The sequence below is a fragment of the Macrobrachium nipponense genome, chromosome 21, assembly GCF_015104395.2.
Source record: "Macrobrachium nipponense isolate FS-2020 chromosome 21, ASM1510439v2, whole genome shotgun sequence".
In the NCBI taxonomy this organism is placed as follows: domain Eukaryota; kingdom Metazoa; phylum Arthropoda; class Malacostraca; order Decapoda; family Palaemonidae; genus Macrobrachium; species Macrobrachium nipponense.
This window is the reverse complement of record NC_087212.1, coordinates 27,603,475-27,631,260: the sequence shown is the minus strand read 5'-3', so window position 1 is coordinate 27,631,260 and position 27,786 is coordinate 27,603,475. Positions and strand designations below refer to the sequence as shown.

At 39.6% G+C, this 27,786-nt stretch overlaps 1 protein-coding gene across 1 annotated transcript; it reads left to right on the top strand.

The window, feature by feature from the left end:
- The first annotated feature begins 11,294 nt into the window (after positions 1–11,294).
- Positions 11,295–20,813, top strand: LOC135197866 (uncharacterized). Its single transcript, XM_064225057.1, has 9 exons — positions 11,295–11,437; positions 12,820–13,052; positions 13,208–15,141; positions 15,376–15,534; positions 15,827–15,946; positions 16,288–16,440; positions 19,338–19,486; positions 19,915–20,053; positions 20,178–20,813. Exons 2-9 carry the CDS (start codon positions 12,830–12,832, stop codon positions 20,349–20,351), a joined length of 3,051 nt encoding a protein of 1,016 aa, XP_064081127.1. The 5' UTR covers positions 11,295–11,437; positions 12,820–12,829; the 3' UTR covers positions 20,352–20,813.
- Positions 20,814–27,786: the final 6,973 nt, after the last annotated feature.

Here is a 27,786-nt window from a genome sequence, read left to right as displayed (position 1 = left end):
TTAATCACCAAGGAGATGAGGGAAGCCGCTAAAGAACTGCGTAGCAACCCAGACATCATCATACGGAAAGGTGACAAATCATCAGTGTACGTAGTGATGAAGAAAAGTGATTATTTTGAAAAGATGGATAGGATCCTCCTGGACACTTCCAAATTCCAACGTTTGACAAAAGACCCCACCGAGGACCTCAGAAAGAAAGTGTCGAGGCTTGTGACTAGGGCCAACAATCAGCAAGACGTCGTAATATTCCCTAAGGTAAAAGGAGACTATGGGCCCGGTTACTGCTACGGAACAGTGAAAACACACAAGGCAGGCAACCCCCTAAGGCCCATCATCTCTCAGATGACATCCCCAACCTATAGGATAGCGAAAGTCCTGAATGATTTGCTGGTACCTTACATACCCGGTGCATATTCACTGAAATCAGCGGTGGAGTTTATTGATCTCCTACAGGAAAAAGGACCAGAAGACGACATTGCCTCACTCGACGTTGAGAGCTTGTTTACGAACGTTCCCGTCGAAGAAACGATCGACATCATTCTTGATCGTGTATACAGGTCCGAGAAGAACCCGCTGCCCATTTCCGAAGATGTCCTCCGAGAGATGCTGAAAGCTAGCACTACAGAAGCCCCTTTCCTCTCTCATCAGGGGGAATTATTTCGACAAGTAGACGGAGTCGCCATGGGATCCCCACTAGGGGTCCTCTTTGCAAATATGTACATGGCCACCGTCTAAGAAAGGACCTTTAGAGAACATCAAAAACCTAGGATTTATGGGCGGTACATCGACGATATATTCGTCACAATAAAAGAGCCTGAAGATACCAAAAAACTAGCAGATGCTCTGAAAAGAAACTCCGTGCTCAACTTCACCACAGAGCACAGCCAGCAGAAGACTTTGCCATTTCTTGATGTCCTGGTAAAACAACAAGAAGGACAGTTTAAGACGACCGTTTATACGAAAGCAACGAACGCTGGCCGTTGCTTGAACGCACGCGGGGAGTGCCCGGACGCATATAAAAAGTCTGTCATGAGTGCGTATGTCAACAGAGCCTTCACACACAGCTCATTATGGAAAGATATACATAACGAACTCGACCGAATTCGCCAACTGCTTACAAACAACGGGTATGCAGATCAAATTATCGAAGCAGCAATAAAAAAGAAAATGGACGAATTTTACCAACCCAACACGATGGCGAAAAACGAGGAGAACTTGATTATTTACCATCGTGTACATTATGGGTCTGCATACAAGGAGGATTGCTGCACACTACGCGGGATAATAAACAGAGGCGTAACCCCAAAAGCCCCTTACCATAAAATAAGCCTCAGGATATAGTATAGTAAGCCCAACCTTGTAGCAGCCTTAATAATGAAGAACAGCACCGCTCCGGGGGGACCGAAGGAGATGTGCACGAATGTAGTTTACAAATTTACTTGTCCAGAGGAGGTGTGTAAACCTCACAGCCAAAACTACATCGGGCACACTACAACGACCCTTCGGAGACGTCTGCTGGCTCATAGAAATCAAGGGGCCATCCATCAACATTATATAGATGTTCACGACAGGAAGCCATCTCTACAAGAGCTCATAGAAGGCACCCAGGTCGTACACAGAGAAGACAACTACGGTCGCCTCTTAATAATGGAAGCAGTGAGCATCGCTGTTCAGAAGCCGACCTTGAACGTCCAACAAGAATCGGACCATATACTCCCCTCCAGCAGGAGAAGGAATACCCAAGCCAACAGGGACCAGACAGCGCGCCCCAATCCACCGAGAACATCGCGCCCCTTGGAAGGCATGAGAAGACCCAGCGTCAGCGAAAGTCAAGTAACATCCTTACTCAGGTCGCTGAGACCCCGCCCAACACGAATCAGCAACCGTTAACCAACGTAGACCATTTTGGACACACACACACACACACACACACACACACACACACACTTTCATCATAAATCACACATTTATGTATAAACAGAAATTATCTCTTGTACCTTTATGCATGCTATAAAATATATACACATATTTGTACTCCCGTATTTAGATTTCTATATTCATTTTCATTCCTGTATGTAATTTTGTAATTTTTATCTAAAACCAACATGTAACATATTAAATTTTAAACATACATTTAAGGAAACTCTAGCACATGGCATTGTATTTTGAATATTTATTTAACCACTGTTTAAACTTTCACTCTTATTGTCACAGTACATATGTCCTTATGTTCTTTGTAACTAAAACAACGCCCTTAAGCTGTTAATCCCTAGACTAACCAGTACCCATACCTCAAGGTCATACCTCCCACACGATGAGATAAATAGGCCGAAAGGTCAGATTGTAAGTCAGTAGTCGCTTGATAATGCCATAAGGCGAAACAGCTGTCGTGACAAAATTCAATAAATGGAAGAAGGAAGTCTGCGTATTTTTCACCAGAAATTGACGAACGAGAATCGGAAAAAACTTCGTCGGTATGAAGATACCTGCAAGAAACTTATTGATGCCACTAAAGCAATTGCTTTTAACGAAAATGATATATATATATTATATATATTATATATATATATTATTATATATTTATATATATATATATATATTATTTTAAGATATAAGATAATTTATATTTATATATATAGATATATATATAATATATAATATATATATATATATATATATATGCAAAGAGATGGGACACTGGCATAAGGCAAAGGTTACACACTACTTTCTTTCAATCAAAAGTTTACAGGCCACTCAGGGAGGGATGAAAATGACTGGGAATTTACAGAAAGAGGACTATTTCGTTGCTTGAATATACTAGGGGATGCTTACTAGTATCACAAGAGGAGTAACCACAGCATTGAACCAAGATGGGGGGAATGAGAAGCTAAACAAAGGAAGGGGGGAAGTTGCCTTGGGAAAATGGAAATGAAATACAGAAAAAGGCAAAATAATTCCCTGGCTGAACTGGAATTTACTCTCAGTGCCTGGAAATCCTAGGCTTGAACGTCTTCTTCTGCTTATTGTTTCTGTGCACTATGGACGTATAAAAATACTTGATACTTCCCCAGAGGAGACAGGCAGGGGGGGCAGGGGGCAGAAAGGGGTGAAGCAGTGTCTGCAGGGTGAGATCGCAGGAGCGTCTGACTTCTCTTAGGTCTAAGATTCTTCTGAGAGAGAGCCGCTGGTTCCTGTCCCTTTTAAAATTTTCTCCTGGTAAGATCTGCAGAGTCCCTGTGGGAGGTAGATTCCAACAACCAATGGAAGAAGAGATGTCTTTTCTAGAAAATAGAGGCTTTCAGTTCAAAGGGGCAACTTGCATATAGACAAGGGTGACTGAAACTGGTAAAAGAGACCTTACTTTCCTTGGTTCTGGCTTAAAATCTTGAACACCTCCCCATTTTAGGGGACATTTCAACCCTAGACGGGTTGTAATGGACAAGACAAGCCAGAAACAAGGACCAATGGCAAATGTAGATTACTGAGCCTTCCATTCTCCCTTGAGTGGACTTATGATATGAGCAATATTCAAACTCTGCCGATGATAATATTCATGAAGTCTTACTCGACAGGAAGAGGATTAATGATTAAAAAAATAGTGTGACATTACTAAAGACTAACAACTTGCTATATTCCAATAAAGAATACTCTCAGAATACTCTTAAAATAATACTGCTAGCTTAATTGTTTTAGGCAACACATACTATCAGTTTACCCTGATGTGGCGATATGACGCGTTCAGGTGTGTTAATGGCCCTATGATTTCATTAAGTAACTTTGTCTCGTAAGAAGAAGACGCCTAACAGTATTAATTACATCCTAGCAAACATTAGTGCAAACTAACAAGGGGAAAATTAATGAAGTAATTCTTCATAGAGATTAAATAAGACACAAAAAAATTTAAATTTCACCAAAGACTATGGCAATTTCACAAATATAAAGACTAGGGAATAACACTAAATCAGAAATCAAGTCAACCAATGTGTAAACGAGGCAGGCTTCGAAAATATCTCTAAAGCTAAAGCAATGTTTGCTGGCTAAAATTTTCTCAAGTCAAATGGAATTCTAAGTGCCTAGAATAGGGCACGGTACCCATTGTGGCCCTTTTACGACTGTAGTTTATAAAGAAGTACTAATTTATATACGTAAGGCCAGAATAGCTTGCAGGTTTGGATCTGCCTAAGCAGGGCATACAATATACAATAAATGCCTAAAGGCATTAAAGAAGAGGAAAGGAAACCAAAAAAGAGAAGATACAGACTGTACAAAAAAAAAAAAAAAGTTACCAAAGGGTCAGAAGGAAGTAGAAGTAGCAGAATCTGGCACTCTCCTCTGGATGGTGAGGGTCAGAATTCCATATAAGAGGGTGGCACTGTGCCAGGCACTAGTGCAGAGGGGCTATTGGCTCTCGTAAGGTTTTAGAAAACCTCACCGCCCTTTTCCCTTCTTCCTTCGACGACACCGAAGTCGGTTTGATGATGCCATTGGGGGCCTTGAATGGTTCAAGCCCTTTGAAGATTCCACAGGGACAACTGGGGCCTTGGCACTTGTCCCCGTGCCTAATGCTGCATGGCTCAGTTCCCTGAGTTCTTTGGCCGAATAGGATTCATCAGTTATTACTCCAGGACCGGTTAGCTGCTGACGGAGGGGGGTTGGATGAGGTAATGGTATTTGGGATGGGCTTACCCGTTAGGAGGACTGACTCTGGGGTGGTCTGCGAGGCTGCACAGTTGGTGGAGTGTCCACTATGGTCATGGGTGTCCTGGAGGATTCCTATTGGAATTGGCTCTTCCTTGACTGCCAGCATGGGTAGTGGGGCCAAGCTAGCAGAGGGAGAGCGACCGGGACTTAGAGGGAGGAAGACTTGAGTCTTGCCTTGGCACTGGCACTGAGGCTGTTCCTGGCATAGTGGAGGGACTCGCATGTGGCTCAACATCATGAGAGATGGAGCCTGGCATTGCCTGGCACCTTCAAGTGGCACTGGCTGTGCAGAGGTAGTTCTTGGAAGCACATGGAATGGGCCTGGAGCTATGGGAGGGCGGGGGCCCTGATACGGTATAAAGGTAGGAGATTTAAAATCTTGTCCTAGCAGTACATCATAACAACCTGGTATATAGGTTGCTACTGCCATGAACACATCTTAGAACGGTGAGGTTGTGTGACTCTCAACCGGACAGTAGGTAAGAACATCTTGACATGGTTAAGGCTCTCTATCGTGATGAACTGGTGCCTATCAACCTGAGCTCCACATGGAATTTTATCCTCTCGGATGATGGATACTTGCGCACCAGTGTCGTCGAAAGCTTGGACCTGGTGGGCAGGATAGCCCCCTCTGGGAGGTGCGACAAATATGGGGCCCTGAGCAGGAGGGCCTAGAGCTGACAGATTCATCACAGCCATAGCAATGGCAGAAACAGGAGCTTTCTTGGGGCATCCCGCCCAGGCAGCAGTATGCCCATGCACATTGCATGAGTCACAGAAACTCTTGCTAAAATCAGGCCTGGGCCAGTTGTTTCTGTTCTAATGGACATTGTTCTTGTTATAATGATTGGGTAGTCCATTCAGAGAAGTGGCAGCAGCTTGCTGAGGAGGATACACCTTTGAGAGGCACTGCTCCGTGGTGTGACGTGGTTTATTGCAATGCCCACACACAGGTTTCTGAGGGGGTTATTGAGGCGCTGGGTAGGCTGAGAGGTGGCAGCAGGAGTGAGAGGGAGAGCAGGGCGTATTTTCTTTTTTAAAGAACTCGGCAATGGATGGTGGGTGTCATAGGCATCTGCCCATTTACAGCACTCCAAAATAGTCTTAGGGGCCTTGTCCACCAAGTGGGTGGCAAGATCAGGGGGAGCGTAGGACAGGAAGTCCTCTAATTGAAAGAGTTCTAAGACCTCCTAAACAGATGTTGCATTGGAGGCCTTTGTCCACCTATGGAGTGCCAATGTCTTCTTGGCTGCCCACTCTGTCCATGTTTGGTTAGCTCCTTGGGCATAGTCCTCCATTTCTGCCTCCACTAGTCTGGGGTCAACTCGTAAGCTCCAAGGATTGCCTCTCAGACGAGGGCGAGGTCTTGTCACTCATTCAGTGGAAGGCCCTCGAATGCCGTCTGCCCTTTGCCAGCGAGGTGCTTGCCAAGGAGGAGGGCCACTTCCTGAGGGGTTGCATTGAAGTTCTCGAATACCTGCTCGACATGATCGAGCCAGGTGTCGGGCTCGTTATCGTCCCAAGTCCTAATGAGGGCGCCCATGCTGTGGAGGTGAGAGTGTGAGGGAGGGGGCGCAGGGGGTGTGGCACTCGGGGGTGCCAGAGTGGCACTCTGGACTGCCATAGCCAGTTGATGGGCTCTTTCTGCAGCTTCTCTTCTCTCCTGAGCTTCTCTTTCTTTCTCCCTTTTGGCTGCTTGGAATGCTCTTTCAGCTGCTTCTCTCCTCTCTTGTTCCTCTCTCTCCTTCTCCCTTTCAGCTGCTCTCTCTTGGGCTGCATCTTTCAGCTTATCGTTCACCCAATTGATCAGTTTTGTGCCCTCCAGCCCCAGGGCTCTTCCGGCTTCTGTGAAGGCCTTAGCCTCCTCCAGTGCTGTGTTACTGGCCATCTCCTCAGCAGTAAAACGCTAGTAGACTAGCCTGAGAATAATAGGATGGAAGGCAGTTGCAAAACTGCAAATGTTGCCAGGGGGATGCAGAAATACTCAATGCAGACACTTGGCAAGATGACCATAAAATCCTTGCAAATACAGTTACTACTGGTGCATAGTGCAGCGGAAACCTCACACCGTAAAATCTCTGTAATTTACAGTTTGGCGGAGAACTCAATGCCGGTAATGGATTTGGCCATAAATTTCGTAGGCATGGAACCTCAATGCGAGTAAGGCTTTGTAAATAAAAAAAAAGGAGAGAATCTGGTCACGAATTTTATGGAAATTCAATGTGAAAAAGTCGTGAAGTATCAAATGAACCTTGTAAACAGAACCTCAATGCAAGTATGGGTTTGTAAATAAAAAAAAAAAGAGAATCTGGTCATGAATTTCACGGAAATTCAACGTGAAAAAAGTCGTGGCAAATGAAGTTGATAATATAAAGTGATATGGGATCTCCCTTTGTTTTTGTTTTTTGTTTTTTTATATCGTGTAGAGGACGAAAACAAGATGTGGATAAAAATTCTTTTTCCTTTTCTACCAACGCAAATCCCTGGTTTTTACCCTAGCTCTCGCGAACCTAAGACCCTCGAGTCCGCGAATTTAAAACCCCAGAGAATTAGGCCTGCACACTGGTCGTCTAGACAGGAAGAATGAATCACGAGTGTTTCTAGGTCGCAGTAGGGAAGCTAAGGATAACATGCGCCCTTGTTTGAAAAGCAAAAGTATTTGCCCTTATTATTACTCTGCACAGAAAAAAAACCGTTTACTTCTGATTTTCCTTTTCCTAACGTTATGAATTTATGCTAACACTTGTTTTTGTTTTTCTTCTTCTTACTTATTGACTCATCTATTCCTTTGTTAATAAACAGGGCAATGGATAGGTTTGAAGAAGACATGTGGCCGGGGATTTAAATCCTATCCTGTTTAGACCTGCAAGTGGCTGCAAGCGAGAGAGCGAGAGAGAGAGAGAGAGAGATAGAGAGAGCGCTCGACAATGACCAACGCGTTGATTCACATAAAAACGAGATATCTTTACAACGCGAGATTCGCGATTAACTTGCAATACACGAAATGTGGCACTTATTTTCGTTTTGAATCTTACTCCCTAACCTCTATGCTTTATGCAATGGCACATAAAATTAAGATTTCTCTCTCGAGCTCTAGTCTATCGGCCTACACGTGGTCTATTTCCTATCTCTAAGATGGCAGTCAGATTTTATGCCCATAACTAGAATACCTAGTTCTAAACAAATAACTAGAAAATAAAATTTTTCTTTTTCCTGTTGTGGAGAATTGGGAAACCTTGCTTTTGCTTGCTCATACAAAATATTAAAGGAATTCAGACTTGTTTCTTTTGTGATACCAGCTTAACAATCGCTACACAAGACTGGTTTAGGTCACCATTTGTTCTGAACTACTCGTTCACTCCTAGAAAATGTAGTTTAACACTGAAAAATTTGGCCTTGAATGGAGGAACGAGAGTTCACAACAAAGAAAAAAAAAACTACGGCAGAAGGCTGATATTACTGAGGAAGGAGGAATTTACATAAAAGCTGCACTTTAGTTTTAAATTTAAATGCTCTGTATTTACATTAATTTAAAGAGGTCCAGGAGACTAATAAGGTGGTTGACTGGTCGATCCACCGGAAACACGAGGCTGGGGGCAACCAGACACGGCGTTCAGAAATTTGCTCAAACGGGTTATTTAAAATGCAAGGTTTTCTCCAAGGGTTTCCAATTTCTACCACAATCAGGCACGGTGTTTATCTGCAAAGAGATGGGACACTGGCATGAGGAGGGGGCCACACGAGGGTGAAGGTTACACGCTACTTTCTTTCAATCAAAAGTTTACAGGTCACTCAGGGGAGGATGAAAATGACTGGGAATTTACACAAAGAGAACTATTTTGTTGCTTTTATTTACTAGGGGATGTTTACTAGTATCACAAGGGGAGTAACCACAGCATTGAACCAAGATGGGGGGAATGAGAAGCTAAACAAAGGAGAGGGGGAAGTCACCTAGGAAAAATGGAAATGAAATACAAAGGCAAAATAATTCCCTGGCTGAACTGGAATTTACTCTTACAGTACCTGGAAATCCTGGGCTTGAATTCTTCTGCTTGATGTTTCTGTGCACTATTGACGTATAAAAATACTTGATACTTCCCCAGAGGAGACGGGGGATGGCTGGGGGGGGGGGGGGGGGGGGGGGGGGGGAAGCAGAAAGAAAAGGGGTGAAGCAGTGTCTGCAGGGCGAGATCGCAGGAGCGGCTGACCTCTCTTAGGTCTAAGATTCTTCTGAGAGCGAGCCACTGGTTCCTGTCCATCTTGAAATTTTCTCCTGGTAAGATCCACAGAGTCCCTGTGGGGGGCAGATTCCAACAACCAAAAGGGGCAACTTGCATATAGACAAGAGTAACTGAAACTGGTAAAAGAGACCTTACTTTCCCTGGTTCTGGCTTAAAATCTTGAACAATATATAATGTATTATATAGATATAATGTACTAATTAATATCTATTCTATCTATATATATATATATCATATAGAATCTATATATATAAATATATATATATATATTGTATATATATATACATATATATATGTATTATATATATATATATATATATACTATATATATGTAACATAAAGAGGAGGATTTGCTATGAGATATTTTAAATGATATATAATGTGATATGCTATGACGTTTCTTAGAATGTAGAGAATCTGCAATTTAACTTCCTTGGAGACAGAGTGTCCGAGCGACAGCTTAGGAATGCTTACGTATCTTTTTTTGAGGTAGTGTGATCAAGAGTGCTGTCTTAAGCAAATCAGTGCCTCGTCCTGTCGCTATGAGAGCTTGATGTAGAAGTGACTTTGAAACTGGTCTTAAGCAGTTTGGGGGCGTGAACATTCTGAACATTGAGTGTGGGTTCGTATGTACGTGTGTGCTTTTCCCCATACATAATGTATTGTTACCATGAGGGGTAGACTATTACAGAGAGAAGGCAGAGCCAGGATGGCTCCTGCCAAAGTGTTTGTTGATTAGTGACAGTGCAACTGTGCTGAAATGGGTGAGTGTTATTATATCTATTTGGGCCAAAGTGTGGCTGGATTATATTTGAATATTTAATTGAGAGATATTCTGTTTATATGATCTTTTGATTATGCTCTTGTGCTTACCAGAGTGTTCTCCTGTCTTCTAACAGGCGTTTCTGGAATGTGGGGAATCGATCTGGAAGAGGGGAAATGTTTCTTGAGAAGAGTGGGGATTGTTCATTGGAGAAATGGTGTACTGACTAATTACTATGTTGACTGTGCCTATCTGTTATGGCTAAACCAATGTTGGTGTTAGATTAATTACCAAAGGTTATCTGAGTTATTTGGACTTCGAGTTAACATTTCATTTAATCATTCTGTTAAGAATCTGAGTTATTCAGTTAATACATTGCTTTTGAATCAATGCATATTTTTGTAAGTTCCGACTCTGATTTGATGACCTAGATAATGAGGGGAGGTATGGAGAGAGAGAGAGAGAGAGAGAGAGAGAGAGAGAGAGAGAGAGAGAGTTACCAGTTGCCTTTGGCCGCTCTTGGTCCATCGCTACCTTTTAGAATAACGAGATAATTGACCATCTCGTTATTATATATATATATAATTTATATATATATATATAATATATATATATATATATATATATATATATAGAGCTTCCCTTATTAGCGGTATTGTACGGTAACCCTCACTGAAGTTATGCACAACTAAACTACCTTTGATTTCATTTGCAATCATGGGGAGGGAAATATACGAGAGTTTAAAGATAAGAAATGCAGTCTTCACCCAGTCGGTTTATGAAGTTGAAAGCATCCGTGAAAAAAGTAAATTCTTGATGTTTATTTTGGAATAAGAAATAGCGGGAAACAATTAATAGCGACAACCCCCGCAAACATGCTTTCTATATATATATATATATATATATATATATATATATATATATATATATATATATATATATATATAAAAGCTCCAGACTCTTGGCCAGATTTGAAGAACCGTTTCACATAAATAAAATGAGAGTATTTTGGGCTAAGAATGATCACACAGTGTGAAAATGCTTCTTTCAAACAAACTGAAATGCCCCAGTGTATGATGCATATGTCAAGGAATTCCAGTATCAAAATCATTGCTGACAAAACAACTGGCCGAGTTGCATAAGAAAAGAAAAACGTTTGCTCTAGCGTATTGATTTTTGCCGGTTTTTTAAGAATTTCATCGGGAGCTGTCTGGCTGTTATTCCACTCTATAGGCTTTAAATCTTCTCTGTAAAATTGTCCCGATGATAGCCAATAGCAAATAAGCAACTTCATAAATCGAATAACAACATCTTATTGATTAGCGCAAACGGAGTTCCATTTACAGTCTAGTGACTAGTCGTTAGGACCTACACAGGTGAAGGCACGCGGATAAAACGTTTATATTGAGATACCAGTATATCGAACTTGACTGATATTGTTTTCGTAATCAAGTCTTCAATCATGAACAGTGATAAGCAATAGAATAGAATATAAATTCGCCTTTCACTGATAAGGCTAACTTTAATTTTTAACCACATGAAATTATGTCGTATACGTTTTGGCTTTAGATCGGGGAAAAAATACGTATCCACAACAATGCAGGCAGCGTGACTCAACATGACGCAATATGGACTTCATATAAGTATAGTTGTTTGTGACTGTTGCCAGTGTTACCATTACTTCATCTGCCCTCTGAAAGTCTCTTGCGAAGGAAGCGTCGTTACATATCCCGTAAGTGTTTGTGTAGATTATATTTATCAATCTAGGATTGTTTACGCAGTGCTCAGTTCCTGTTTGGCTAGACTTGACTCCCGAATAATCCTTCAATTTCTGTAGTGTTTTCGTGCGGTTTATATTGCCCCCACGTCTATGTAAGGAAGGATTTTATAATACTGTATATTTACTACTTTTCACTCTTTAAGGAAATACATTATGGAAATTTATATATAGAGGGCATGCATTTTTAAGTGCTCCATAGCCCTGCCGTTAAGTCGTTTTATATGTGCACACGCACGCACGCACACACACTCATATATACATACATACATACATACATACATACATACATACATACAAGCACAAGTGATATTTATAACTTTATGGTTACATTTCCAACAACTTTATTATTTCCTCTAATCCTCATGACTAACTCTTCAGGAACAAACAAAACCTAATGATAATAAATGTATTCCAAAGCCAACAGATCTTTCAGTCATTGACGTATGGCCCTCTTCAGAGAAACGTATGAAACTTTTTTCTTTTTTTTTTCAGAGGCACGTCTTTTATTGCTTCGATTTTTCGTCTTAACTTTTTTTGAACTTTGCTTTTCAATTTTGAATGGTCATGGAATGTTTGTTTACAATTGAAAATGTTAGTGGCAGTACTAATCTGCAAATTAATACTGTTTCAGTTTCTGATCTGAAAATGGACGACTGGGACGAGTCATTAATAATTATCGAAAGTTTTGACTCTTGAGTTATTGAAAAGTATCTTTTCATATTCATGGTTTGATATGAGTCACGTGATTTAGTTTGATTGAATTTTAGTATGAGTCAGTTTGATCCAGAATCACCTCATCTGAACATTATCTTCTCTTAAACTTTAAAGAAATTTATTTCTTGAAGTTAGAAAGATTCAATCACTTGGTCTGAATATTGTAACTGGCGTTTTTTGAGGCACTAAGTCTAAGGAGGAAGAAAGAAAAAACTTAACAGATATTTATAGAGTTCCAAGTAAGGTGCCTTTGGCATATGGTGATAGGTGGTGATGCCTTGCATTAGAAGACGGAAGATTGCAGGATGGGAGAAATGATATCCCGGGTGGGAGTTTTCCTTATTCCATGTAGCAAAAAGATAAATATTTACAGAGGCTTTGCAGGGCGTGCAGTTCGTGCCAAGAGAAGCAGGAAGAGTAATCATGCGCATGTGCAGACTGCAGAGTGCGGTAGACAGCGCATCACATGCGGATACGTTCACAATAGGCAATATTTATGGATGGCAGATGAAAAGCATATGCATAATAAAATATGCATTAATCCACAGCATATTGTTTGGTTAGGCTTTCATATTTTTTCAGTTACCGTCATAGCAGCACTGTGTGATTATTAATTTCAGGAGCAGATAGATGGAAGAAGAAGAAAACTTTCAACTCTACTCCGTTGAGGGTGGCGGAGAGGGAGGTCGTCACTCTCTGTTGAAAGCACCCAAATATCTCGCAAAGAGACACCAGGGAGTGCCCAGTGACCAAGTCTTCAACATCCTCATGGCTGATGCGTCAGGTTCCATGAAAGAGAGATGGAAGAAGGTTGTTAGCGGGTGGCAGCGATATATTGCTGGAAGGTTAACAGGTACGATTTCTGTTTAAAAAGGCTCTTATTTTTCAGAAGTTGTGTAAGATATGCTAACTGATACAATCATAGATAAACGTGCAGTGTTTGCACTTTCTCTTATATGGATTTTGTCTACTTTTGCCTTTCTTAATGAGCGTATTTTGAATTTTCAGGTCGTTCAAAAATTTACATATTTGACACCATTGTCAGGTTCCTGAGAAATGACAAAGTGCTTTTGGAAAAAGACTTCACAGGCTACTCTACCAACCTCACAGCGGCATTTGAAACAATCAGGTTAGAAATATCCAGTTGCAAGGAGTCTCACGTTAATGTTTTTCTCGTCACTGATGGCCAGCATAACTTTCATGAGAAAGTTGGACGGCCTGAATCTGAAATCATTCAGATGGCGCCACCTGCAGGGAAGACAGTGCGTGTGTTTGTCCTTGGAATAGGGTGTGAGTTTCCAGTGAATTATAGTATTGATATTCGTTCTCACCTGCATAATGGGTGTGCTAATGTCCCTACTTTGTTCTGGGCTAAAGAGGATGTTGAGATAGAGGAAGTGATGTCTGCTATTGGTGCCGAATTGATCGCAACTTTTGCCATTATTCATCTAAATGTTGAAGGATATATTCTCCCTGGTGGAGATAAAACAAGTCGAATCCATCTCGGAGAATGGTTGTATTTTCCTGTGGCTCCAGAACAATTGCCAGTGATTACTGTCACAGTTAATGATGCGGATTTCGAGTCTTTGACAATGTCGCCTCAGGAAGTTGAGATTGGACTTCTAATTGATGAGGTATTCAGACAGTGGAATTCGGTGATGCTGCAGTTGCATCGAAAAGGTTCTAGTGTTCCCTACGGCACTTTCAGTCTGATGGAATCTCTGTTCAAGTGTTCTTTGGAAAAGCTGAAAGCTAATATAAAAGGAAATGGTATCAAGAGTAGGATCCATTCGAAGCTTGCCAAAACTTGTGCCAGTGAATATGCAGCACTTATGAACCAGAGTAAACAAGTCATTGATTTGGATAATCAGTACAAAGACGAAATTCAGTTGGCTGAAGCAGTGTTAAAAACTACTGTTACCAATAGGAAATATGACAGAAAGAACCTCCGATTAAAGGGTCATGGCAGTAATGAATTTGAAGCAGATGTCGAGGCTTTCAAAACAATATATGATGATATCAGGGCAAACATACTTTCCCTGCCATCCCCATCGTCTGATGAATGCTGCCAGTTGACTCATACTTCCACTCTCGCAGATCTGCAAGACCCTGACTTCCCAATGGTGTTGGAGCAGAACAAGTTTAATTTCCTAAAGACATTTGCAATGACTGGCATTCCAGCATACGCCCCCATCCGTGATGCTTCCCAGATCAACCCGTGGACGATCACGATCAGACACTTGCTATCTTCTCCTTATGCTGTTTTAAGCCAGAAAGCCCTGGAAGCTTGTGCCGAGGAAGACCCAGGCTGCTTAGATGCAGAGGAAAAATTTGTTTTAGCTGATAAGAATGATCCCAAAACAAAGTTCAACATAATCATTCCATTAGTGCCCACAACTGCAACAAAGATATTGAAGCCTGTTGTCTGTTCAAATTTGTACGCAATGCTTTCTACCTTTTGTATACTGAAGAACCCTCATGTTGTCGACTACGACGCTCACATTGCTTCCTTGGCTGCAGCTTGGGTTTCAACGGTAAGAAATTTCCCCATTGATGGGAGACCACAATTCATCTGCAACAGGCTAGAAAGTATCATTGCAACAGCCAAACTTTACATAACTCGTCCATCCATAAAAACTTACATCGCTGCACTTTTAATAGACCCCGATCAGGCCCTCATGACGGAAAGCACACAGGAGTTCGAGGGTCACACTGTCAAGTCCGAGTCTCTCGTAAAGCCAATGTTCTTTCTGTATATCATGAAGAATAGGCTCAAAGAACGAGAAAAGGAGTCCCTGTTGGAGATGCTTATGGCGGAATTCATCGGTCGTTGTGTTCCACACTGCGCGGATTATGCAAAGACTTCTCCTTTCACCGAGTTCTTTGCCCGAGATGTGAGCAGTCCCAAGAAGAAAGAAGCATGGATAGAGAATACCCTTCAGGTAAAAAATCATGATTTTGATTCTGAATAGAATTTCTTTGCTATCTACCAGTTTTACATATTTTCCTACATATTGTTTCTTTGTGTGCTTGAGAGTGAATTCACATATATATGTAATACCACAGAAGTTCAGGTGACTCGTATAATTATATGTAAGAAAAAATAGGTAGTTTTAATTTTATTCACAGTTCCAAACAGTTTAAAAAGACATAATATTGCTCTACATTTATTGTAGGCTCTGCTTTGTAACCTTCGTGGGATTTGCCACTCTCTCTTGGAAGCCTTCTTCACTTTGGATGACCTACGTTTAGCCATCAAGAAGTGGGTGAAGGAAAAGGGCAACATATCTGGTCCAATGCCATTCGAAAACTTACTAAACATCGACATGGCAAAGGTATGCTAGCGATGCACCCGCCCCCCCCCCCCCCCCCACACACACACACACCACCACCACACCCCCATCCCCCTCCAGTTTCGAGACTTGGTTCACTGACGCTGCATGTTCTCTATATTGAAGTGATATTGTAGAAATCTCTGACATTTATTTGTATGCATTAGAACACCCATTGTCTCGCCTATCCATGTTTCATCTCTCTCTATGTTTTTGTGCCGTTAGTTTTCCTTATGGGAGAATAAAAATTTGGTTGTAGCGACTTTCATTGTTATTTATTATTTCTGGTCACCAGATTAAGGAGTTGAGGAACTTTGGAGGCTGCGGTGATGTAAGGGCGAGTGATTTCAAGTGTTGGGCCGAAGAAATGGGCCTTGGGAGAGCCAGTATCAAGAAAGCAGCGTCCCCAGAAATGGTACGAGTTCGTGGAAGGTTGTCTGTTATTTCATTTCCTCTTAAGTAGGTTCCTCATAAGTAGGAACATCGTTTTGGTGGAAACAGTCAGTGTTTGAAAGTTGATCATTACTTACAGATGATGAACGTTCTCAATACGTTACTCTTCTAGAAAAAGGAAACTCAGTTACCTGGCTGCCGTCTAGTGTAGTATGTAATTTTCCAAGGAAGAAACTTTCCTTTTGACTTTCTTGACTCCATTCCATTTTATGTAACTAAGAATATTCATACTAATTTGAAAGGATGTTTTAGGTCTCTTAATACTTGGAATATTCTCAAAGTAATAAATATAATTTCAAACAGGTAACAGTTTACGTGTGTGAAGCTCTGCTGAATCGCAATTCGAGGGACCGGGTGTTGAAAGCAGCCATGACCAAAGAAGATGCCATGGCCATTGTTCATCAAAGAGTGATGGCTGAGACATCTCTTTGGCTAAGATCAGAACTACTGCAGAAGGTTAGCTAAGAGGATTAATATTTTTACAATGTACCCCTCTCTCCCCTTAATTTAGGGATAACGTTTGGAAAGAATAAGAAATACACACACACACACACACACATATATATATATATATATATATATATATATATATATATGTGTGTGTGTGTGTGTTGTGTGTGTGTATGCACGCACGCGTGTGTATGTATGTATGTATACAGTCAGCCCCCGTATTTGCACTCGCATTTTGCGGATTCACCTATTCGCGGATTTTTGTGGAACATATCTAAAAATTATTTGCATAAGGACTCGCTCACTCCCGGGTATTTTTCCGTTGATAAATATTGACTAATTACATTCTCTTGATACAAAAATGATTTACTAATTTTCAAATATTAATATTGATTAATACTGTATCAAGTTTAATAAGATTAAATGATATTGAATAATAAGAATAACAATTCTCTCTCTCTTACTGAAATGTATGTTTTTGTAAGATAAATAAACGATTTACTAACTTTCAAATAATATTAATATTAACAGCAATAATACCAATTCATTAAAGAAAATACTATAGTGAATTAGTAAGATTTTAGTTTATGAATTAAAAAATTATGTAAGAATGAAGGAAACCCCAAGCTTTCAGCTTGAAGACTGGGAGAGAGGAGTGAGGGTGTAGCTGTCACATATGTCAAAAACCCTGACAACAAGGGTAGGGGAGTGCTGTGATCTTAGCGGGTCTCAAATAATTGCTGCCATCTTGGGGTCAAAGGATATACTGAAAAATCTCTCTCTCTCTTCTCTCTCTCTCTCTCTCTCTCTCCTCTCTCTCTCTCTCTGAGGGAAAGCCTCTCTTTAACCAATTGGTATTAACACATTTATCCGTTGATAAAGATTCACTAATAAGTGTATTTTGACATTATTTTCATGACATTTTTATGATGCAAAAATGATTTACTAATTTTCAAATAATAATATTGATAATACTGTATTAAATTTAATACAGTAACTTGGGCTTCCATAGAACCTTTGTCAAGAGCTAGGGTTTCTGTGGGGACCTCATCAAGAGTTCAAGGGTTGTGTTCTCTCAGCCTTTTTCATGAACTTGAACTTGGGCTCCATAGACCTCTTGTCAAGATCTTTCTTAAAACCCTCATGAGGAACTTGAGCTTCCATAGTAACCTTATCAAGATATTTGGCTTCCACTGCATTCTTATCAAGAGCTTGAGCTTCCCTTAGGGTACTTGTCAAGAGCTTTGGTTTCCTTAGTGCCCTTGTCATGAGCTGGGGTTTTAGGGCTGTCATCAACAATTTGTGGTTCCATAGAACCATCAAGAGCTTGATCGGCATCCATACAGCCTTCATCCCAAGCTTGGGCTTCCATAAGGTCCTTGTCATGAGGTTGGACTTCCACAAGGCCCTTATCACAAGCTTAGATTTCAATAGGGCTCGTGTCATGATTTTGGGAATCCATAGAAAGCTTGGCACTAAGGAAGCCAAAGCGCTTTGTCAACTACCCTATGGACACTCAAGCTCTTGATGAAAATGCAGTGGAAGCCAAACCTCTTGATGAGGTTACTCTGGAAGCTCAAGTTTTTTATGAGGGTTCTAAGGAAGACCAAGCTCTTGACAAGAGGAGTTTGGAAGCCCAATATTGGGACAAGTGCCCTATGGAAACCCAAGCTTGGAAGTTCAAGTTCATGAAAAAGACTTTGAGGAAGAACAACTCTTGAACTCTTGATGAGGACCCTACAGAAACCTCAACTCTTGACAAAGGTCCTATGGAAGCCCAAGCTACTGACAAAGCTGATGGAAGCTTTCAAGAACCCTTGTCGAAAACTTGAGCTCCAATAGTCCTTATCAAGAGCTTTGGCTTCCATATTACTCTCATTAAGAACTTGGACTTCTATTGAACCCTTGTCAAGAGCTAAGCTTCTATTGTGCCTTCATCAAGAGCTTGGGCTTCCAAAAGGTCATCATAAAGAGCATTGTTTTCATTAGGGCTCTCATCAAGAGTTTTGACTTCAAAGGTCTGTCTCCATGAGCTTTGGTTTCCGTAAAGATATAATCAAGAACTTGGGATTCAATGGGCCTTTTTCACGAACTTGGGGTTCCATTAGGCCCTCATCACAAGCTTGGATTTCCAAAGACTTTTGTCACGATACTAAGCTTGTGTAGAACCTTGACAGGAGCTTTGTCTTTCTTTGAACCCTCATTAAGAGCTTGAACTTCCATACTACCCTCATCAAGAGCTTCTGTTTCCATAATACCCTAATCTAGACCTTTGGCTTTCTTAGGGCTCTTGTCAAGAGATTGGACTTCATAAGGCAGTATTCATGATATTTATTTTTCATATAGATATCATCAAGAGCTTGGCCTAACGTAAAACCCTCATCTTAAGCTTTGGTTTTTTAGGGCCATAAATACGACATTGGGCTTCTGAAGAACCCTTGTTAAGTGCTTGGAGCTCCCATAGTAGCTTCATCAAGAGCTTTGTCTTCCATAGAACTCATATAAAAAGTTTAGCTTCCATAGTACCATCTGAAAGAGCTTTGGCTTCTATGGAACTTTCATCAAGAGATTCGGCCTTCGTCTTTCCTTTCCTCGTGTACAGTGCCTCATTCACTTCTTTTTCACAAGTCAAGTATTTTCTTTTACGCCATTTTTTATAATTGTTGAGGTTTACTGATTAGAAAATACTGCTTCCAGATTGTGAATTAATTTAGATGTGTTGTGTATTTCACTTGACTTCCTTCTTCAGGTATAAGACAACCAATTCATCATATAGCTGAATGATGTTTATGTTTAAAATGGGAAATGATGCATGTATTTTCATTCATTTGACTGTGTATCTATACAACTTAAGACTTATATATGGGAATGTACCTGATGTCCTTGCATTACATCATCCATAGGTTTATTCATACATTGAGGAGACATGGAAGCACGAATATTTCATTGCTCATCAGAATGTAGTGATGCCCATGACACCTATTGAAGTGGTGAAGAAAGCCACCGAAAAGGGCATCGATGTCTCTCTAGAGACATTCAAGCAAATTTACAGGTAAGTGAACTTTATTTTGAGCAAAGTAAAGTTTGATTTGTCTTTCAGAATTGCCTGGACTCGAAACTGTTTTCAACCTGAATGACTATTTCCCTCAAGAGTTCCAACTCGGATGGCAGAAAATTAGGTGTTAGGATGTTGTAAATACAAATGTTTTACTAAGTAATTTCAGAATTAGTACGTTATTTAGCTTATTTCGTATCTAATAAAGCCAATCAAAAGAAAGGAAGAACATATCTTTTAGGTCCGAATGATACCACAGGTAGTTCCCTGCCTTTCGCAAAAGTTACTCATCTGTTACTTTTCGATTCAGTATTCTTGCAGGATTCAAAGTGATCTCCTTGCAGACAGAAATTCATAGGAAGGATAAAAAAGCATCAGCATGTCAGAGATAATCACATTTATACGTCAATTGTATCTTCCTGCAGGTACAACGACAGACTGGGCTTACTGCGCAATGCATGTCAGCTTCCAAGTTGCCCTCATTATCTGGTACCCCGGAGGAACTTCAATCAGCATTTGTCAGTTGAGAGGGAACGAAAGGACTTCCCACATGCGCTCCATCTGGTGAGTTGGATGAAAATCGAGTAAATATCCAATTCTGTTTTGGTCAAATAAATTTAACATTGGAGACCCTCTTTTCTTGTAAGCCATTTGGACTGAATGTTTCTGTCTCCTTTACTCACCTCAGGTGTCTAAGAATCTGGGACCGGAAGGTTGTGACCGCGTGGTTGAAGAGGTGTCACAGGGAAGTCACTCTGGCACGAACTACAGGAGACGTCCCTTACCACCACCCGTCGACACCCTGACACCTTTGAAGGATCAGATATCGAGGCTTATCGATCGCTACACCGAGGAGAGATAAAAGGCAGTTTTAGATTAGCTCAGTTTTGCATAGAGAAGGCTGCCTCGCCGTCATTTGTGATAAGTTTGTGTGGCGTAGAAACTAGCGTTGGCATGCGTAGTATATAATGTTCGAAACTCACAATGCCGTAGACTTATATGTTTATAAGGAATTAGTTCTTGTTTTGAAAGTGTTAAGTAGTAACATACAGAGTTATTTTTTATATACAGATAAAGTTGAATTAGATGAATCAGACGATATTAAATCTATTTTTGTACCCACATGTGAAAAATAAGTAGTTTTGATGCATGCAGTAGTTTTTTGTTTGTTTGGATAAAAGGTTGGCAATGTCTAGTAGTATGTAATGTACATATGCTTAGAGTAAATTTTAATTATGTAGAGAAAAATCAATATTGTAATATAATATATTTTCATATCATACATGTAATAAGTCATGCAGTTAGTAAAAAATGGAATTATGAACCTCTCATTTTTATGGCGTCTCATTTTGCGATAGTTGCTCATATTTCGTGGAATAATAATGTGAGTGGACTGATTTTTAAAAGATGTCGTTTCTATTCGATTTCTGCTTGGCTATGAATTAATTTTGAATTTTATAAGCCCTTTTACTCATCCATGCATACACACACACACATATGTATATTATACTATATCTATATATATATATAGTATATATATCATATAAAATATAAATATATATATACTATTATATAAGAATTATACACACACACACACACACACACACATATAATATATATATATATATATTATATATATATATATGTGTGTGTGTGTGTGTGTGTGTGTGTGTGTGTGTGTGTTTGTCTATAATCGGGAAAGTATTGACTTCTAAAAAAATCTCATGATTAGTGGAAATAGGAGGCCGAATAGGAGGTGATAAAGGATTTAATTTTATTTCTAACCGAAGGTTCGAAGCTTTGCTTTATCGTCTGGGCTGACAAGATTAAAATCAATAGATATAGCTCAGCACAAATCAGTAATAAGAAATTAGATTAAATATACAAACTAAAATCAGAAACATGAGGCTGAAACCAACCTAACTCTTTATGACAGGAAAGATATGTTTTTTCACCGGGAATCAAACTGTGTAATATTAAGCCGAATAAGTTTCCATGAAGAGCGATTAGGGGATATTTGTTGCTACTGTCGAGCCAGGTTAATGTGGTGACCCCTCTGGTCACTCTTCCCACCTTCAGGAGGTTCAGTCAGCCAGAGTGGATGAGGTTCCTGTGTGACATAGTGCTTGGTTCACGTTCGCTAGGTCCGTGGGTCGTCCCATGCTTATTCAGTCCATCTCCTGGGAAGGGTATCAACATTTGCTGGGGTCAAGTAAAAGAGAGTAAGATTAACACACTTATCTATATATATATATATATATATATATATATATATATATATATGTGTGTGTGTGTGTGTGTGTATATATATATATATATATATATATATATATATATATATATATATATATAATGATATATGGATAAGCGTGCTAACCCTACTCTGTTTTACATGACACCAGCAAATGCTGATACCCTTCCCGGGAGGTGGACTAATGATTGAATAAGCATGGGACGACCCACGAACCTAGCGAACGTGGACCAAGCACTACCTCACACAGGTATCTCATCCACTCTGGCTGACTGAACCTCCTGAAGGTGGGAAGAGTGACCTGAGGGGTCACCACACTGACCTGGCTCGACAGTAGCAACAAATATCCCCTAATCGCTCTTCATGGAAACTTATTTGGCTTAATAATACACTGTTTCATTCCTGGTGAAAATTACATATCTTTCATGTCATAAATAGTAATAATGATAATAACAACCACAATAATATAATGTATGGTAAGAGCATTAAGGAAATAAATACCCTAATCCAGACTGTATGAATTGTAGAAAAACTGTGCCTGGGTCAGCATGCAAAAAGGCAAAGTAACAAGGACTGAAGAGATAAAGCTACGAGATGGGAATAGCGTCAAACACATAGATGAGATAGGATACAAATACCTAGAAATAAAGAAGGAGAGGATATAAAACACCAAGAGATGAAGGGCACGATCAAGAAAGAATATATGCAGAGACTTGAGGTGATACTCAAGTCATAACTCAATGCCGGAAATAGGATGCAAGCCATAAACACATGAGCAGTACCAGTAATCACATACAGCGCAGGAGTAGTGGAGTGGACGAAGACTGAACTCCGCAGCATAGACCAAAAACCTAGGAAACACATGACAGTACACAAAGTACTACACTCAAGAGCAAATACCGACAGACTATGCATAACACGAAAGGAAGGAGGGAGAGGGCTACTAAGCATAGAGGACTGCGTCAACATCGAGAGCAGAGCACTGAGGCAATATCTGGCTATGGAGTGCATGGGAAGAAGGGATGATAAAAGTAGACGAAGATCCAGAAATGTACAGAGACAAGAGAATGACAAGCAGAACAGAGGAATGGCACAACTAACTAATTCACGGACAGTACATGAGACAGAAGGGGTGTTAACTGCGGCAGAAGACCGAGCCCTAAGAACAAGATATGTACCAAGAACGATATATGGGAATAACATCTCACCCATGTGGAGGAAGTGTAATATGAAAAACGAGACCATAATCCACATAGCAAGCGAATGTCCGGCACTTGCACAGAACCAGTACAAAAAGAGGCACGATTCAGTAGCAAAAGCCCTCCTTGGATCTTGTGCAAGAAACACCAGCTACCTTGCAGTAATAAGTGGTATGAACACCAACCTGAAGGAGTGATAGAAAACGAGCAAGCAAAGATCCTCATGGACTATGGTATCAGAACAGATTGAGTGATACGTGTCAATAGACCAGACGTGACTTTAATTGACAAAATCCAAAATAAAGTATCACTCATTGATGTCGCAATACCATGGGACGCCAGAGTAGAAGAGAAAGAGAGAGAAAAGATTGATAAGTATCAAGACCTGAAAATAGAAATAAGGATATGGGATATGCCAATAGAACTTGTGCCCATAATCATAAGAACACTAGGCACAATCCCAAGATTCCCTGAAAAGGAGGAACCTGGAAAACTAGATGCCGAAGTAGCTCCAGAACTCATGCAGAAGAGTGTGCTCCTAAAAACAGCTCACATAGTGAGAAAAGTGATGGACTCCTAAGGAGGCAGGATGTAACCCGGAACCCCACACTATAAAAACCACCCAGTCGAATAGGACGAATGTAATATACCAAAAAGGAAAAAAATAATAATGTTTGTTTAATGTCATAATTAATTACAATAATGATGGTTTGTCATGTCAAATAATGGTAATAATGGCTTTTCATTTCATTAATAATGATTTTACGTCATTAATAGAAACTATATATATAATATATATATTATATATATATATAATATATATATATATATATATATATATATATATATATACACCTATATCTATATATGTATTCAAATCTTTCTTGTCTTCACAAGAGAAATGATCCAACAACGCATAAATTCAAAGGAATTGTTCATCTTAATCCATTTACGGTCTGACATATTGTCTCTCACCATAAATATAGAAAATCTCAGGTAATTGGAATAAGGGTCTTCCCCGTCATTAATATCATCATCTCTTTGATCGATATTTGCGTGATTTAGTTCGTCTGTTGCGATCGTCTGCATGTTGTTTAGCATCGGTTGCCATGGCAACGGTCGCCGTTGCTAAGGTTACCTTTTCATGGCCCGGTGCCATGAACAACCGCAGCCAGGGTTTTGTTGTGAAATTGTTTACATCCGGGCTTCCGTGTGTGTTGTGGGCGTGGCCTGTTAACGATGGTCGTTCGAACGGTGAGACGTTCCCGGAACGGTCGAACTAACCGGAGATCTCGAGGGAAATGAAACCGAACGGAACTTTGTGAAAAGCATCTTCCAAGACGGGTGGTCATTGTGTCACGAACCGGCGAAACCGACTCACGCCACCCCGGGGATGAAGGAGGAGGAGAATACAAGGCATTTTTATACTCTCTCTCTCTCTCTCTCTCTCTCTCTCTCTGCATAGATTATTCAATACGTGCTTAGTTATGAAACATTGTTGTTTGCTCCATTCAAGGCTGACTATTAATGCTCTTTGATTATCTGATGACTATTCGGACGGAAAAATGTAACGGCATTTTTAATTTGGAAACTCGGGACTGTGATGACAAGATAATTACTCGTACTTTAGTGAGATGAAAGGCTGGGGCACATTCTATGTTGAAGGAGTGAGAATGTCACGCTATTCCTTTCTGTTTAAACCTCGATCATGGCGGATTGTGCTGATTTCTGTCCTTCCTGTAGACCTGTAGACACCAGGATAGCGAGACTCACAAAGACAGTTGTATGCTGGTGCATGTTATAGAATTTAGCAGTCTATATTACTTCAGTATGAATAGATTGCTGCAACAAATGGGTAGTGCGATGACGAACTCCCGCTGGAAAATATCCCTTTTTTTTAACTGTTTCTTATAAATGACGTATCACTTTAGAAAAAATGAAGTAGTGAGATAGTGCAGAAAGAAATCCGTACAAATTCTTATGGATTTGGTGCTTCGATTCATTAAAAAGCAGCACCAATCGCCTTTGTCTTGCGTGCCTTCTCATGCATCCTAAATGTTGAGTCGCTTTTATAAAATCCTTAGCCTTCTTGTTCTCCTTGCCCTCAATTTGTCTTATTTATTATAGCCTGGTTTATCCCATTCTTCCATAACGTTTCATTTTTAGGCCTCTGAATCTTTTTGTATTCGTCAATAGGTTGCCTGAGTAAGTCCTCTTCACTCCAGGCAGTTCATTTCAGCTTTTTAAAATCGATTTGCTCCATAAACTTTGCATCCTGTCTGTTTCTCACTGCATGTTAAAGTCATCAGTTCACGCTTCCATTTCTGTTTCCATTGATATCCTTATTAGCTTTGATGACAGTCCGACTGCCTTCCTGGGTCCTTGTCTATATCACACAATTGAGATTAATTGTACTGCCATTTAGTTAAATTTCTTTGGCTTTTAAGTCCACCCCTTTCTCCGTCGTTATCTGGGTAAGTGGAAGTATTTTCCATTTGCCATTTATTCGTATTTCTTCCATTCTTGCGTAAATCTTGGTATGGTCCACAATATTCAACCCAAACTCACACGGATCAGCAGCATCCTTATCATCGTTATAATTAGCGATTTACCTACCTACTATATATATATATATATATATATATATATATATATATATATATATAATGTATATATACACGAGTCTTATCACATCACCGTGATTCATATATAATATATATATATATATATATATATATATATATATATATATATATATATATATATACATATATATATACATATATATAATATATATATATATATGATATATATATATATGCATTAAACTACAAATGTCCTTTAATATCTAATTCGCGCTACCTCGGAATTAATATATTTTCATGTATGTTAACCGAAGGGGAATTTTTTAGTTGATAAGAAATTCGTCGGCTCTGGGCGCGAACCACAGACCCAAGAATTAAGGACGTACAATGAAGCTCTTTACCCACAAGGCTATCACGAGATTATTTTATATATATATCTATATATAATATATAGATATAATATATATAATATAATATAATATATATATAACAACCGCAGGTACTGAAACTGGGTTGTAAATCTTAACAACTATGGGCTTTATTGTTAAGCCTTCTTCAGAAGACGGATACAAAGTGACAGAAATTCACAAGTTGTAAACCAAATATTCACAGCTGACGAATGCTTGTAGTAGGTGGAGTCAACTATTACAAATCTTTTACCCGCCTATCGACAACCTTTTTCAAAATGTAAACGTCTTGTTTGTTTCTTTTGAAATTGACCAGCCAAGTTTATACATGCCTGATAATCCTGTTTTTACTAAAGATTTCTTTTATAAAACTAGGCTCAAGGGCGTTTCTTTTTAGTGCATTATTAGAATTAGCTATCATTTTCTTTCCTACCCAATTGATTGTAATATGATTGTTTTCACCAACATGTACAAATATTCCACTGTTCACATATGCATACATTACACATGTTCTCTTTCCCAGTATTTTTCTAGATTGACCAATATAAACGTTATCACAAGCCTTACAGGAAATCTGGTATACACATCCTTTAAAATTGTCGGGCGAGTTCTTTTTAAGTGCATATTTTCATCGTTTTATTGTCCGGAAATGCTACAATAAATCCAAACTTCTTAAGTAGGTAGGGAATGTTGTCTTTAACTTTATTATTATATATGGTAGTGCAAGCAGGTATTTTGTGTTATAAATTTCTCTTTTTGTCAAAAATGTCTTTTCGGCCGCTTTTTATACAATGTCAAAACAGAGCTGGATATTTCAATGTCTTACTTATATCCCTAATCATGTATATTTCATCATCAAAGTATTCAGAGCTACATATATGTACTGCTCTTAAAAACATGGATGCGAAAACTGGTTTCTTAATTCTATTTCTGAGACCAGAATAACAATGAACACAGGTGGAAATATTGGTGAGTTTTCTATCCACCTATTGAAACCCTCTACCAGTTTTATGTATCAGGCAATCCAAAGAAACACTATCAAAACTATTCAGTGTAGTTTTATAAGAGAAAGTTTTGGTAAGAATATCAACATCAGTCAAGGCAAGTATAATCTTTGCCCTTTAATTTCAAAAGAAATATGTAAGATGTTTAGACATGAAGGGAAATAGTTGATAGACGGGGAAAGGGATTTGTAAAAGTTGACTTGGCACTAATGAGTATAGGATTCCACCCTTGAGCATTTGTCAGGTGTGAAGATTTGTTTTCCAGCTGTGTATATTTGTATGTGCTATGTTGCTAGTGTATATAATGTGAATTTCTACCACTTGGTGTCAGTCGTCTGGAGAAAACTTAGCAATAAAGCCAACACTGGTCAGGAGTCACAACTAAGTTTCATTTTCCTATGGTTTTAGATATATAAATCACGTGTCAGATTTATTACAATAGTTTAAATATACATACCTAAATATAATCATTCCTTGACATAGTCATGCATACACATATGATGGTACTAGTAATTATACTGCATGAACCCCTGTGTGTATAGTGTAAGAATTGTTCTTTTGACGTATGCACTTTTCTAAACCTCTAGATCATGCCGAGAGCTATGTAGAAGAACCCCTCAGCCAACCTTGGGTCCCTGAATTTCCCAGTTAAGCCTAATAAACACATTCTGTTGAGCAATGGCTTAAGGGTTCCCCTAGGAAGCGCCAGAATATGCCCTCTGCCAAACTGGGAACCCTAGGCTACTTCCAGAATTCCTGGAAGGACGCCTTTGATTATGCTTTTGATTTGGTTTAATAGTGAAAAAAGGCGCTCATTTTGGCTTCTATTTCCCGAGATTCCTATAAGACAC